The sequence below is a fragment of the Nerophis ophidion genome, linkage group LG08 (assembly GCF_033978795.1).
Source record: "Nerophis ophidion isolate RoL-2023_Sa linkage group LG08, RoL_Noph_v1.0, whole genome shotgun sequence".
NCBI classification, from domain to species: Eukaryota; Metazoa; Chordata; class Actinopteri; order Syngnathiformes; family Syngnathidae; genus Nerophis; species Nerophis ophidion.
This window is the reverse complement of record NC_084618.1, coordinates 6,198,675-6,214,236: the sequence shown is the minus strand read 5'-3', so window position 1 is coordinate 6,214,236 and position 15,562 is coordinate 6,198,675. Positions and strand designations below refer to the sequence as shown.

At 41.5% G+C, this 15,562-nt stretch overlaps 1 protein-coding gene across 2 annotated transcripts in view; it reads left to right on the top strand.

Annotated features, from left to right (window-relative positions):
- dock1 (dedicator of cytokinesis 1) overlaps positions 1 to 15,562 on the top strand; it is a 537,727-nt gene that overhangs the window by 162,723 nt on the left and 359,442 nt on the right. For both annotated transcript variants that reach the window (XM_061907548.1, XM_061907547.1), the window contains exon 24: positions 2,194 to 2,264. In XM_061907548.1, the coding sequence (XP_061763532.1) occupies positions 2,194 to 2,264 (71 nt within the window). The remainder of the gene's footprint in view (positions 1 to 2,193; positions 2,265 to 15,562) is intronic.

Sequence of the window (15,562 nt, the reverse complement as noted above, 5' to 3'; positions counted from 1 at the left end):
CAGGAAGTGCATAGTCTGTTGTGCTAATTCAACATGCAGCCGTAAATCAGTTCTAAGATAGTGTTAATTCAAGATGTAGCATTTGAAATTTCCCCATTCTCCCTTCCTACCTTGTACCTTGGGAACAGCAGTTTGCTGCCTAAACGGGCTGCAGAATGAAACCAGGACGTGCATGTCATGTTGCAGTTCTAACATGTAGTGCTACTTCAACATTCTGAAGTAAATCCATAATCTCCTAAACTCCCTTCTTACCTTGCTTTGTATTTGGGCAACAGTAGTTTGCTGCCTAAACGGGCTGCAAAAGCAAAACAGGAAGTGCATATCCTGTTGTGTTAATTCAATAAACAGCCGTAAATCAGTTCTAAGATAGAGTGCTAATTCAAGATGTAGCATTTGAAATTTCCCCATTCTCCCTTCCTACCTTGTACCTTGGGAACAGCAATTTGCTGCCTAAACGGGCTGCAAAATGAAACCAGGACGTGCATGTCATGTTGCAGTTCTAACATGTAGTGCTACTTCAACATGCAGAAGTAAATCCATAATCTCCTAAATTCCCCTCCTACCTTGCTTTGTATTTGGGGAAGAATAGTTTGCTGCCTAAACGGGCTGCAAAAGCAAGACAGGAAGTGCATATTCTGTTGTGCTAATTCAACATGCAGCCGTAAATCAGTTCAAAGATAGAGTGTTAATTCAAGATGTAGCATTTGAAATTTCCCCATTCTCCCTTCCTACCTTGTACCTTGGGAACAGCAGTTTGCTGCCTAAACGGGCTGCAGAATGAAACCAGGACGTGCATGTCATGTTGCAGTTCTAACATGTAGTGCTACTTCAACATGCAGAAGTAAATCCATAATCTCCTAAACTCTCCTCCTACCTTGCTTTGTATTTGCGGAAGAGTAGTTTGCTGCCTAAACGGGCTGTAAAAGCAAGACAGGAAGTGCATATTCTGTTGTGTTAATTCAATAAACAGCCGTAAATCAGTTCTAAGATAGAGTGCTAATTCAAGATGTAGCATTTGAAATTTCCCCATTCTCCCTTCCTACCTTGTACCTTGGGAACAGCAGTTTGCTGCCTAAACGGGCTGCAGAATGAAACCAGGACGTGCATGTCATGTTGCAGTTCTAACATGTAGTGCTACTTCAACATGCAGCAGTAAATCCATAATCTCCTAAACTCCCTTCCTACCTTGCTTTGTATTTGGGGAAGAGTAGTTTGCTGCCTAAACGGGCTGCAAAAGCAAACCAGGAAGTGCATATTCTGTTTTGCTAATTCAACATGCAGCCGTAAATCTGTAATCTCCCAAACGTCCTTCCTACCTTGCTTTGTACCTTGAGAACATTAGTTTGATGCCTAAATGGGCTGCGGAATCAAAACGGAAAATGCTTCTCCTAAAGCAGTTTTAACATGTAGCGCTAATTCAACACGTAGCCTTAAATCCATAATCTCGTACCTTGGGAACAGTAGATTGCTGCCTAAATGGGCTGCAGAATAAAAACAGGAAGTTGCATCCTCTGAAGCAATTATTTGATACAGTTGTACTTCAACATGTAACTGTGCATTTGAAATTTCCCAGTTTCCTACCTCAAGGACAACAGTTTGCTGCCTAAACGGGCTGCAAAAGCAAAACCGGAAGTGCATATTCTGTTGTATTAATTCAATAAGCAGCCGTAAATCAGTTCTAAGATAGTGTTAATTCAAGATGTAGCATTTGAAATTTCCCCATTCTCCCTTCCTACCTTGTACCTTGGGAACAGCAGCTTGCTGCCTAAACGGGCTGTGGAATGAAACCAGGACGTGCATGTCATGTTGCAGTTCTAACATGTAGTGCTACTTCAACATGCAGCAGTAAATCCATAATCTCCTAAACTCCCTTCCTACCTTGCTTTGTATTTGGGGAAGAGTAGTTTGCTGCCTAAACGGGCTGCAAAAGCAAAACAGGAAGTGCATAGTCTGTTGTGCTAATTCAACATGCAGCCGTAAATCAGTTCTAAGATAGAGTGCTAATTCAAGATGTAGCATTTGAAATTTCCCCATTCTCCCTTCCTACCTTGTACCTTGGGAACAGCAGTTTGCTGCCTAAACGGGCTGCAGAATAAAAATGACAAAGTACAAGGTTTCCAGTGAACGTTTTACCCACCTAACTACTTGATATTGAGTTGAAAATGATCTTATTTTTTCTCCTTCTTCTTCCAGGGCGCCGCACTTAAATACATTCCTACCATCGTCAATGACGTCAAGCTGGTGTTTGACCCAAAGGAACTAAGGTAAGAAAAAGCAGTGTCACTTTCATTAATGCAATTATGTGCCGTTTCAAGACAAACTGAGCAAAAAACGCCACATAAAACCGTAACGAACCAAACTCCTCATGTGAAAGACTATGTCCTGATTGGATGTCCTTCATCTGTAGTGTTTAAAAAAAAAAAAAAAAAGACAAGGTCCTCATTCTTAGTCTCCTACAGTAAAGAAGACGGTGGGTTCAGTGCACTTTCCAGCTCTCTGCACTGTTTGGTTCCGTTTTATTCAAATGTGCAGACAGCAATCTTAATCCAATAAACCTTTGTTAAATCTAGCAAATATTTGGTCTGACGTGGTAGTCCTGGCTGTGCATCAGGGAAATGAATACTCCAGCCAATCAGCAGCAAGAGCAGTGTGCAAATGACTAAAGTTGTCCTCTTATGTCGTAGAGCAGGCGAGCTACTTTTCAATTGAGCAACTCGAGGGGATCTACCTCATTTATATATATCATTTATATTTATTTATTTATGAAAGAGACATTTTTGTAAACAAGTTAAATGTGTTTAATGATAATACAAGCATGTGTAACACATATAGATGTCTTTCTTTCACGAAGACAAGAATATAAGTTGGTGTATTACCTGATTCTGATGACTTGCATTGATTGGAATCAGACAGTAATGATGATAACGCCCACATTTTCAAATGGAGGAGAAAAAAAGTTGTCCTTTCTGTACAATACCACATGAAAGTGGTTGGTTTTTTGGCATCTAATTCATCCAGCTTCCATACACTTTACAAGAAAAACATTGGCGGCAAATTCCGTAGCTTGCTTGATTGACATTCACGGCACCCGAGGGTCTTGTGAGATGACGCTGGCTGCTGCCAGTTCATTATTATGAAAAAATTACAGAGAGGAAGGAGAGAAACACTTTTTATTTCAACAGACTTTCGCGCCGTCCCTTCCGTCAAAACTCTAAAGGCCGACTGCACATTTCCTATCTTCACAATAAAAGCCCTGCTTCATGCTGCCTGCGCTAACAAAATAAGAGTCTCGGAAAACTGGCGTGCACAAGTGATGTGCACGCCAGCTTTCTGAGGGATGGCTTGTGCACGCCAGTTTTCCGAGACTCTGTATTTAGTTAGCGCAGGCAGCATGAAGCAGGGCTTTTATTGTGAAGATAGGAAATGTGCAGTCGGCCTTTAGAGTTTTGACGGAAGGTACGGCGCGAGAGTCTGTTGAAATAAAAAGTGTTTCTCGCCTTCCTCTCATATTTTCATAATAATGATCTTGCAGCAGCCAGCGTCATCTCACAAGACCCTCCGGTACCGTGAATGTCATTTAAGTGACGTCTTGGTGAAGATTGATGATCACTCATTTTTAGGTCTATTTTTTTTAAAAGCCTGGCTGGAGATCAACTGACACACCCCCCGCGGTCGACTGGTAGCTCGCGATCGACGTAATGGGCACCCCTGTCGTTTGAACGATTTGAACCGTATTGATGTTGAGAGATACATCTAAGGGTGGGATTTCAGATTGCTGCTAAAATATCTGTATTTTCCGTACCATAGGGCGCACCGGATTATAAGGCGCACTGCCAATGAATCGTATAGTTTCGATCTCTTTTTATATATAAGCCGCACCAGATTATAGGGCGCATTAACCTCTTAAGGCTACTTGGGCTTATTGGACCCTAAGAGAAATAAAAAATAAAAAATCATCTTTTAATATGATGTACTTAGTCCATAAGTACACAAACGTGTACTTCATGTGTAGTGACATGCACATTTTTTTTTCCACTTTTTTTTCCAAATTCCATTGTATGTTATACTCTTCTGACACCACCAGGTAGCAGAATAAGTGTCAATATGTCGGCATAAGACCCCAATTCAGTAGTGTACACAATTTTGGAAATAAGAGCTGAAAGGTGCTGTCCGCCTTGAGCGGTTAAAGGAGTCATATTTTTTTTCTAAATGTAAAGCACGTCCTTGTGGTCTACATAACATATAATGGTGGTTCTTTGGTCAAAATTTTGCGTGGATGATGTTTTACGAATCATCCTCAAGCCGTTTTCCGACAGTCGCTTCAGGATTGCGCCGTTTTGTGGGCGGTCTTATTGACGTGGCTCACCTTCGACAGCGTCTTCTCCCCTTCATCTTTGTTGTAGCGGTGTAGCGTGCAAGGACGGGAGTGGAAGAAGTGTCAAAAGATGGAGCTAATTGTTTTAATGACATTCAGACTTCAATCAAGGGACAAGTGGTAGGAAATGGATGGATGTGTTTGATTGATTGAAACTTTTTTTAGTAGATTGCTCAGTACAGTACATATTCCGTACAATTGAGCACTAAATGGTAACACCCGAATACGTTTTTCAATTTGTTTAAGTCGTAAATCAATTCATGGTAACAGAGCAGCATCTCCTCATTCGCAAACAACAACAACAACAAATGTGTCCTGTGAAAACCCGTCCGACCGGAACTCTCTAATAACTAAAGTTCCTTGGATGAATAATGTAAACTCACTACACCGGTATGTTTTAGTGCCTTCATGGCGAGCTTACTGACAGATATAAGAACTTTACACTACTTTATATTACAAATAGCAACAGTGGAGGATGAATGTCCCATAACAAGATAGAGAAAAAGAAGAAGCTTATCGACGATGGTGTCGACAAGGACTACAATGGCGGAAGCGCGCAATTTTTTGGGATTTATGCAGACCCCAAATACAGACCAGCAGGTACCAGAAGGTAGGAAAAGTTGCTTTTGCGTAATGTTGTGAAAACTAAATGCCAGATAATGTCTTAGCTTATACACACACCATAATAATACTCGTATGTTTAAAGAGCCGACAATCCATCAAGCGGCGCGGCTTCATAGCTTACCAAAGTCGTACCAAAATATTTTGTTGGATTTTCATCAAGTGTTCTTTTAAGGCTAAGGTAAATTATATCGAGATATATATCATGTATCGTGACATGATTTTTGAGCGCCGCGTATAATGTGAAGTGAAGTGAATTATATTTATATAGCGCTTTTCTCTAGTGACTCAAAGCGCTTTACATAGTGAAACCCAATATCTAAGTTACATTTAAACCAGTGTGGGTGGCACTGGGAGCAGGTGGGTAAAGTGTCTTGCCCAAGGACACAACGGCAGTGACTAGGATGGCGGAAGTGGGAATCGAACCTGCAACCCCCAAGTTGCTGGCACGGCCACTCTACCAACCGAGCTATATCGCCCCAATGTTCTATATTTTCAATGGGGGCTTCACGGTGGCAGAGGGGTTAGTGCGTCTGCCTTACAATACGAAGTTCCTGCAGTCCTGGGTTCAAATCCAGGCTTGGGATCTTTCTGTGTGGAGTTTGCATGTTCTCTCCGTGAATGCGTGGGTTCCCTCCGGGTACTCCGGCTTCCTCCCACTTCCAAAAACATGCACCTGGGGATAGGTTGGTTGGCAACACTAAATTGGTTTGAATGTGAGTGTGAATGTTGTCTGTCTATCTGTGTTGGCCCTGCGATGAGGTGGCGACTTGTCCAGGGTGTACCCCGCCTTCCGCCCGATTGTAGCTGAGATAGGCGCCAGCGCCCCCCGCGACCCCAAAAGGGAATAAGCGGTAGAAAATGGATGGATGGACATAAAAAATGTTGGTGTTGTTTACTTGAGTCATATTGCAGTCTACACATGTTCTTATGTGTGACTGCCATCTACTGGTCACACTTATCATTAGACAATGAAGTACCATGAATTGATTAACGTGGACACTGACTTAAACAAGTTTAGTGGTCAATTGTACGGGATATGTACTGTAGTGTGCAATCTACTAATACAAGTTTCAATCAATCAATCAATCAATCAATCAAAACCATGTACCAAATAAAATGGCTTCGAGGTCAGTAAGCAAAACCAGAATTATTCCGTACATTGGGCGCACTGGGTTACAAGGCCACTGTTGAGTTTTGAGGGGAAAAAAAGGATTTTAAGTGTGCCTTATAGTCCGGAAAATACGGTACGCGGTACCGTTTTACAGGTGAACTTAATTTGACTTCTCAACTTTTGAATGTCCCTGTGAGGAGGTAGCGGCTTGTCCAGGGTGTACACTGCCTTCCGCCCAATTGTAGCTGAGGTAGGCACCAGCGCCCCCCGCGACCCCAAAGGGAATAGGCGGTAGAAAATGGATGGATGGATGGATGGAACTTTTGAATGCACGTGTCCAACAGTTAAAATGATCATTACCAATGGCACAACGTCTAATACGGAGCTTCTTAGCAAGATTGTAATTTCCCAGATAAGCATGTAGTAAGCTGCTCTGTAACCCTTTGCTATACCGACTCTACACGTCGTAATAGCAAACCTTCCCAACATATTAAGCAACCAATTCCCCAAAATGAAAATTGCGCTCTAGCGCCCCCTAGGAAAAAAATTACTGACAAAACTGCATGTAACTTCTGTTAGGAATGTCATAGCGACATGAAACAAAAACTCCTATGTAGGTCTGACTTAGACCCAATTTTCATACACTCACTTCTTTCAGCAAAAATCTACAGGAAGTTGGCAAAAACCCCTTCAAAATAAAATTTTCGCAAAAAAATGCAATTTTTGCCTCTTTGCGCTGTAATTTGACCCCTTTAAAATGCTTCAAAAGTCACCAAACTTAGCGCACACATAAGGACTGGCGAATATTGCGATCCAATGCAAAAACCAAACCCCAAATCTCAAAAATAGCGCTCTAGCGCTATTTTTGAATAAAACACTGAAAAAACTGCTCCTAGGAAGAAAACACAGACAAAACTGCTTGTAACTTCCGGTAAGAATGTCGGAGAGACATGAAACAAAAACCTCTATGTAGGTCTCGCTTAGACCTACATTTCATAGATTGACAGCCCCCAACAAAAATCAACAGGAAGTTTGCAATCCCCCCTTCAAAACAAAAGTTTTGTAAAAACCGGTCACCTTTCTTCAAACATTATCTCCTCTGAGTGCGTTTGTTGTTTCGGCTTCAAACTCGCACAGGAGAGAGATTAAACCCTTCTGATTAAAAGTATAGAACAGAGTTTTGATAAGTTCTCAGGTTTTGATTTTACGCGCCTTCAAAGAACCCCTGTGCAAAGTCTCCTAAAAAATGTCATTTTTGCCTCTTTGAGCTGTTATTTGACCCCCTTAAAATGCTTCAAAACTCACCAAACTTGGCACACACATCAGGACTCGCAAAAATTGCGATCTAATGCAAAAACCAAACCCCAAATCTCAAAATTGCGCTCTAGCGCTACTTTTGAATAAAATACTGAAAAACTGCTCCTAGGAAGAAAACACAGACAAAACTGCTTGTAACTTCCGGTAAGAATGTCGGAGAGACATGAAACAAAAACTTCTATGTAGGTCTCGCTTAGACCTACATTTCATAGATTGACAACCCCCAACAAAAATCAACAGGAAGTTTGCAATCCCCCCTTCAAAACAAAAGTTTTGTAAAAACCGGTCACCTTTCTTCAAACATTATCTCCTCTGAGTGCGTTTGTTGTTTTGGCTTCAAACTCGCACAGGAGAGAGATTGAACCCTTCTGATTAAAAGTATAGAACAGAGTTTTGATAAGTTCTCAGGTTTTGATTTTACGCGCCTTCAAAGAACCCCTGTGCAAAGTCTCCTTAAAAATGTCATTTTTGCCTCTTTGAGCTGTTATTTGACCCCCTTAAAATGCTTCTAAACTCACCAAATTTGACACACACATCAGGTCTGGCAAAAATTGCGATCTGATAAAAAAAAACCTAACCTCAAAACTCAAAATTGCGCTCTACCGCCCCCCTAGGAATACAACACGGACAAACTGCTCCGAGGAAGAAAACACAGACAAAACTGCTTGTATTTTCCGGTAGGAATGTCAGAGAGACATGAAACAAAAAACACTATGTAGGTCTCACTTAGACCTACATTTTAATAATTAACATACTTTAGCAAAAATCAACAGGAAGTTTGATATTTTCACTTCAATACAACAACTGCATTACTTTCACAATGCATTAGATTCTCAAAATAGTGGCTCCAAGGCGTCTTCTAACGCTTATCCGGCCGTGGGTCTCGGGGGCAGCAGCCAAAGGCGGACCCGACCAACGCTGCTTGCAGCTTTAATTTATTTGTATCTGTATGGCAACCTGCTGATGACACTCTGAAACATTCTGAGCTCAGTGGCCACTTTGCTGTGAGAACATCCCGTTTGAAGCCTCCAAATAACGAGGTACTGTCAGCAGTTGTTAGGGCTTGTCTGGATCTCATCATGTCAAAATGTGAACAGCACGATGGAAAAAGACCCATTAAACTGATTCAACCATGACTTTTTTTTTTTTGATCCATTCATGGATAACAAAACTTTGTGAATTTTGGCTGGTATATATGAACATTAAGAGGAGGTCAATTTAATTTTACCTAAAATCAGGGCTGTAAAAGTTGGGAATTGTGCCTATTATTCACAATCCCTATGTAAGACAACAACACATTTTTCTTTGTTATGCATTCTACCTTGTAAATAAACGCTAGCAAAAGTCAGCTAACAATATAACCAATGGGTGTTGTTTTATTCCGAAAAACATCTAAGCGCTTTCATCATCGTTTTATATACATTTTGTAAGTACAAACCCCGTTTCCATATGAGTTGGGAAATTGTGTTGGATGTAAATATAAACGGAATACAATGATTTGCAAATCATTTTCAACCCATATTCAGTTGAATACGCTACAAAGACAACATATTTGATGTTTAAACTGATAAACATTTTTTTTTTTTTGCAAATAATCATTAACTTTAGAATTTGATGCCCGCAACACGTGACAAAGAAATTGGGAAAGGTGGCAATAAATGCTGATAAAGTTGAGGAATGCTCATCAAACACTTATTTGGAACATCCCACAGGTGTGCAGGCTAATTGGGAACAGGTGGGTGCCATGATTGGGTATAAAAACCGATTCCCCAAAAAATGCTCGGTCTTTCACAAGAAAGGACGGGGCGAGGTACACCCCTTTGTCCACAACTGCGTGAGCAAATAGTCAAACAGTTTAAGAACAATGTTTCTCGCAAGAAATTTAGGGATTTCAACATCTACGGTCCATAATATCATCAAAAGGTTCAGAGGATCTGGAGAAATCACTCCACGTAAGCGGCATGGCCGGGAACCAACATTTAATGACCATGACCTTCGATCCCCAAAAACCAGGGCAAAAACCAACATCAATCTCTAAATGATATCACCACATGGGCTCAGGAACACTTCAGAAAACCACTATTACGAAATACAGTTCGTTGCTACATCTGTAAGTGCAAGTTAAAGCTTTATTATGCAAAGTGAAAGCCATTTATCAACAACATCCAGAAATGCTGTCGGCTTCTCTGGGCCCGAGATCATCGACGATGGACTGATGCAAAATGGAAAAGTGTTCTGTGGTCTGACGAGTCCACATTTCAAATTGTTTTTGGAAATATTCGACATTGTGTCATCCGGACCAAAGGGGAAGCGAACCATCCAGACTGTTATCGACGCAAAGTTCAAAAGCCAGCATCTGTGATGGTATGGGGGTGCATTAGTGCCCAAGGCATGGGTAACTTACACATCTGTGAAGGCACCATTAATGCTGAAAGGTACATACAGGTTTTGGAACAACATATGCTGCCATCCAAGCGCCGTCTTTTCCATGGACGCCCCTGCTTATTTCAGCAAGACAATGCCAAACCACATTCAGCACGTGTTACAACAGCGTGGCTTGGTAAAAAAAAGAGTGCTGGTACTTTCCTGGCCCGCCTGCAGCCCAAACCTGTCTCCCATGGAAATTGTGTAGCGCATTATGAAGCGTAAAATACGACAGCTGTTGAACGACTGAAGCTCTACATAAAACAAGAATGGGAAAGAATTCCACTTTCAAAGCTTCAACAATTAGTTTCCTCAATTCCCAAACGTTTATTGAGTGTTGTTAAAAGAAAAGGTGATGTAACACAGTGGTGAACATGCCCTTTCCCAACTACTTTGGCATGTGTTGCAGCCATGAAATCCTAAGTTAATTATTATTTGCAAAAAAAAATAAATAAAGTTTATCAGTTTGAACATCAAATATGTTGTCTTTGTAGCATATTCAACTGAATATGGGTTGAAAATGATTTGCAAATCATTGTATTCTGTTTATGTTTACATCTAACACAATTTCCCAACTCATATGGAAACGGGGTTTTTATAACCCATTTACCATGTTACCATTTGGATTCTTTGTTTGGCACGTGTTCAAACATTTTGTATACCATCTCGATAACCGAGATGGTATACAAAAACCAGGGCAAAATTTAGTCAAAAGCCAAATCATACAAAAACTTCATTATTCGGTCACATCTGTTCTGGTTTCGATACATTTGTAGTGATGTAAACAGGCTGACTGAGGTTTTGTCATATTTATATACATCTACATAAAGACTGACAGGAGCTCCACCTGACAAATGTCCAAACAGCGGTACACACACCCCTTAACGGCAAATCTCAGCTTTTTTTTGTTTGTTTACCAGCCAAGCCAAAATGGCATCAGCTGCTCCTGTTAACTCCAGACCTGGCCCGCACGTCTGAGCTGGAGACTACTAAATTGAAGCCTTGTCAACTAAAGAGGCCACTTTCATTTCCTTCCAGCACCTTTTTCCTCCTCTTTCATCCACCGCTCTGCAACATAACGAGCATCCTGCCGCTCATTTAAGTTTCATTCTATATTTATTTTTCAATCAATCAATCAATGTTTACTTATATAGCCCTAAATCACTAGTGTCTCAAAGGGCTGCACAAACCACTACGACATCCTCGGTAGGCCCACATAAGGGCAAGGAAAACTCACACCCAGTGGGACGTCGGTGACAATGATGACTATGAGAACCTTGGAGAGGAGGAAAGCAATGGATGTCGAGCGGGTCTAACATGATACTGTGAAAATTCAATCCACAATGGATCCAACACAGTCGCGAGAGTCCAGTCCAAAGCGGTTCCAACACAGCAGCGAGAGTCCCGTTCACAGCGGAGCCAGCAGGAAACCATCCCAAGCGGAGGCGGATCAGCAGCGCAGAGATGTCCCCAGCCGATACACAGGCAAGCAGTACATGGCCACCGGATCGGACCGGACCCCCTCCACAAGGGAAAGTGGGACATAGAAGAAAAAGAAAAGAAACGGCAGATCAACTGGTCTAAAAAGGGAGTCTATTTAAAGGCTAGAGTATACAAATGAGTTTTAAGGTGAGACTTAAATGCTTCTACTGAGGTGGCATCTCGAACTGTTACCGGGAGGGCATTCCAGAGTACTGGAGCCCGAACGGAAAATAGCCCGCAGACTTTTTTTGGGCTTTGGGAATCACTAACAAGCTTATATATATATATATATATTTAGATATATATTAGGGATGCACCGATTAATCGGTAACTGAATATGGCAAAAAAAGCCACATTTGGCCTTTGGTGGAATGAGTTAAAAACAAGGCCGAATAGTGGCGTGTGACGCAATTTTGTGACGCGGTGACGCAATCAACCAACGTGCAGTGACGTGGTGACGTTGGGATATGTTGTGTACCTGTATAAGTGTATGAGGTTACAAGCACACACTTATTGAGATTTAGTGGGGCCTCTGTTTACATTATTAGCCTGTTGTGTAGGCTACCTGTATAAGTGTATGAGGTTACAAGCACACACTTAATTGAGATTTACTTGAGCCTTCTGTTTACATTATTAGCATATCTACTGTGGCTAAGCAGACTTTTGCCAAAAGGACAATAATTCATTTGTTTTGGGTTTATCCACTTTAATGCACTTTATTTTTTTTTAAATGCATGTTTTGTTTGAAGGCCTAATATAAATGAAAAATGTGTGCTTTTTTTTGAAAAGCAAAGGCTACTAGAACATTAAAAAAATGTCAATATTCAATAAAAAATTACTTTATTTGAAAAACATGTCAAAAAAAAATAAATAAATAAATAAATTACTTAAAAGTAATTTTTTTATTTTTATTTTTTTTTTATTTTTTTTAATGTTCTGGTAGCCTTTGCTTTTCAAAAAAAAAATGAGAATCAGCACCTCCAAGTCCGAGTCCATGGTTCTCGCCCGGAAAAGGGTGGAGTGCCATCTCCGGGTTGGGGAGGAGACCCTGCCCCAAGTGGAGGAGTTCAAGTACCTAGGAGTCTTGTTCACGAGTGGGGGAAGAGTGGATCGTGAGATCGACAGGCGGATCGGTGCGGCGTCTTCAGTAATGCGGACGTTGTACCGATCCGTTGTGGTGAAGAAGGAGCTGAGCCGGAAGGCGAAGCTCTCAATTTACCGGTCGATCTACGTTCCCATCCTCACCTATGGTCATGAGCTTTGGGTCATGACCGAAAGGATAAGATCATGGGTACAAGCGGCCGAAATGAGTTTCCTCCGCCGTGTGGTGGGTCTCTCCCTTAGAGATAGGGTGAGAAGCTCTGCCATCCGGGAGGAACTCAAAGTAAAGCCGCTGCTCCTCCACATGGAGAGGAGCCAGATGAGGTGGTTCGGGCATCTGGTCAGGATGCCACCCGAACGCCTCCCTAGGGAGGTGTTTAGGGCACGTCCAACCGGTAGGAGGCCACGGGGAAGACCCAGGACACGTTGGGAAGACTATGTCTCCCAGCTGGCCTGGGAACGCCTCGGGATCCCCCGGGAAGAGCTAGACCAAGTGGCTGGGGAGAGGGAAGTCTGGGTTTCCCTGCTTAGGCTGTTGCCCCCGCGACCCAACCTCGGATAAGCGGAAGATGATGGATGGATGGATGGATGGATGGAAAAACATGTCTAAATATTTATTCTAGGCTATTTATGCAATATTAAAAAAATTATGAAAAACTGCATTCATTATTCAGTATTCGGCCTTCGGCCAAGCGTTTAAATTTTATTCGGCTTCGGCCACAAATTTTCATTTCGGTGCATCCCTAATATCTATATATATATGTGTGTGTGTGTGTGTGTGTGAGTGGACATATGCTTTTTTAAGGCTCGGACGCGCACAGTTTGATGTCCGTGGTGTTGACGTGTGAACCGCTTAACAAGGGCAGATGTACGTCAGCAGTGGAGGCTCCTTCAAAAGGCGCCGTATGGAAGACAGCTTTGCTCTGGAGTGAACCCACTGAAGCTGAAGGCCTCGCAACGCCCACACTTACTTTATGTGCTGGCTTTATTCAGTGGGTGTTCTCTGACTCTGCTTTATTGACTTTACAATCAACCTGATCGCAGTTGCAGCAAAACCTGGAGGAACGTTCACTAAAGCTGTGGTCCCAGGACCTGACCCCAAATGTTAGTCTCATACAGCTTGATGTAAAGAAAACAAACAGCACAAATCAGTCCAAATCTTGTCTTTGGGTGGGTCTAAACTAGAGATGTCCGATAATATCGGTCTGCCGATATTATCGGCCGATAAATGCTTTAAAATGTAATATCGGAAATTATCGGCATCTGTTTCAAAAAGTAAAATTCATGACTAAATCGCCGCTGTACGCAGTGGTAGGACGTAGGGAGAAGTACAGAGCGCCTTAGCGTACCTTTTGGTTTTTGTTGCGTTCTTCCTCCAAGGGAATTTAAATGACTGGTCACCCCCCAGATTTCTTTCGATGACACATAAGCTGGTTATAAATGAATCCCGGACAGAGTAGCTTATTTTGATATTTGATTACCAAAGCTTTGGGAGACCAAATCTGTGCAGGACAAATTCAAATCACATCGCCCTAGTTGATCTGACCATACTACGGAAGCACTGTCTTTCTTCAATATCTTACCGGAACAAATACCCTTATTTGTTCTTTTTAGCCTGGGACATTTGAGATAAGAAGAGTGTTATGGCTTCTCGTTACATTCCGACCTTCAAAGTCTACACATAGCCAACACTTAGCTGTTTTAAAATATGACTAGGATTTAAAAAGTTATCTATCTCCGTCACTTTTCACACACAAAAGTGAATGCATCGCATAGTGGGTCAACAGCCATACAGGTCACACTGAGGGTGGCCGCATAAACAACTTTAACACTGTTACAAATATGCGCCACACTGTGAATCAACACCAAAACAAGAATGACAAACACATTTCGGGATAACATCCGCACCGTAAAAAAACCTTGTTACATTGTTTAATGCATCCAGCGGGGCATCACAACAAAATGAGGCATAATAATGTGTTCATTCCACGACTGTATATATCGGAATCGGTAATTAAGAGTTGGACAATATCGGAATATCGGCAAAAAAGCCATTATCTGACATATCTAGGCCAAACTAGATTTGAAGTAGGATTTAAACTGGATTTCTAATCAAGTCAAGCCAATTTTTACTTACAGTGTCAATTTGCAACTCCATCCATCCATCCATTTTCTACCGCTCATTCCCTTTTGGGGTCACGGGGGGCGCTGGTGCCTATCTCAGCTACAATCGGGCGGAAGGCTGGGTAAACCCTGGACATTTTGGGCAAATGCCGTAGTTCAGGGGTGCCCAAAGTGCGGCCCCCGGGTTATTTTTTAACGGCACATTTTAAGAATACAATTGAAAAAATGTAAAAACATAAAAAGTGGTATAAAAGAGCAAACAGGTGAAATGTAACAAGAAATTGTGCCAATGCTTACTCTTATAACACAAAGCTGTTTCTTTCTGTAAAAAATAATAATGAATCAAAATCAATGTCATTTTGAATTATTGACCTATTCAAAGCTCCAATTACGTCACATTAAATATTCCACTTTGAAATATTTTTTGGGGAAAATGTTGCATATTTTGTGTTTTGCCATATAAAAAAACTGAGCAGTTTTTTTTTTTTTTTAAAGAAAGGCCTAAAACAAACAAAAAACATAAACAACAATAAAAGTAATAATTGACGGATAGATCTGACGTTTATCTGTGGGTGGAAGGAAAACGTAATATAGTTGCAAATGCATCTGCAGGTTATCCATACATCTCTGTGCCATGTCTGCTTTAGCACCGCCGGTAAATAGCATGTTAGCATCGATTAGCGTAGCATGTTAGCATCGATTAGCTGGCAGTCAACATCAACAAAACTCACCTTTGTGATTTTGTTGACTTTATAGTTGCAAATGCATCTGCAGGTTATCCATACATCTCTGTGCCATGTCTGCTTTAGCACCGCCGGTAAATAGCATGTTAGCGTCGATTAGCGTAGCATGTTAGCGTCGATTAGCTGGCAGTCATACCGCAACCAAATATGTCTGATTAGCACATAAGTCGACATCAACAAAACTCACCTTTGTGATTCCGTTGAATTTATCGTTGCAAATGCATTTGCAGGTTATCCATACATCTCTGTGCCATATTTGCT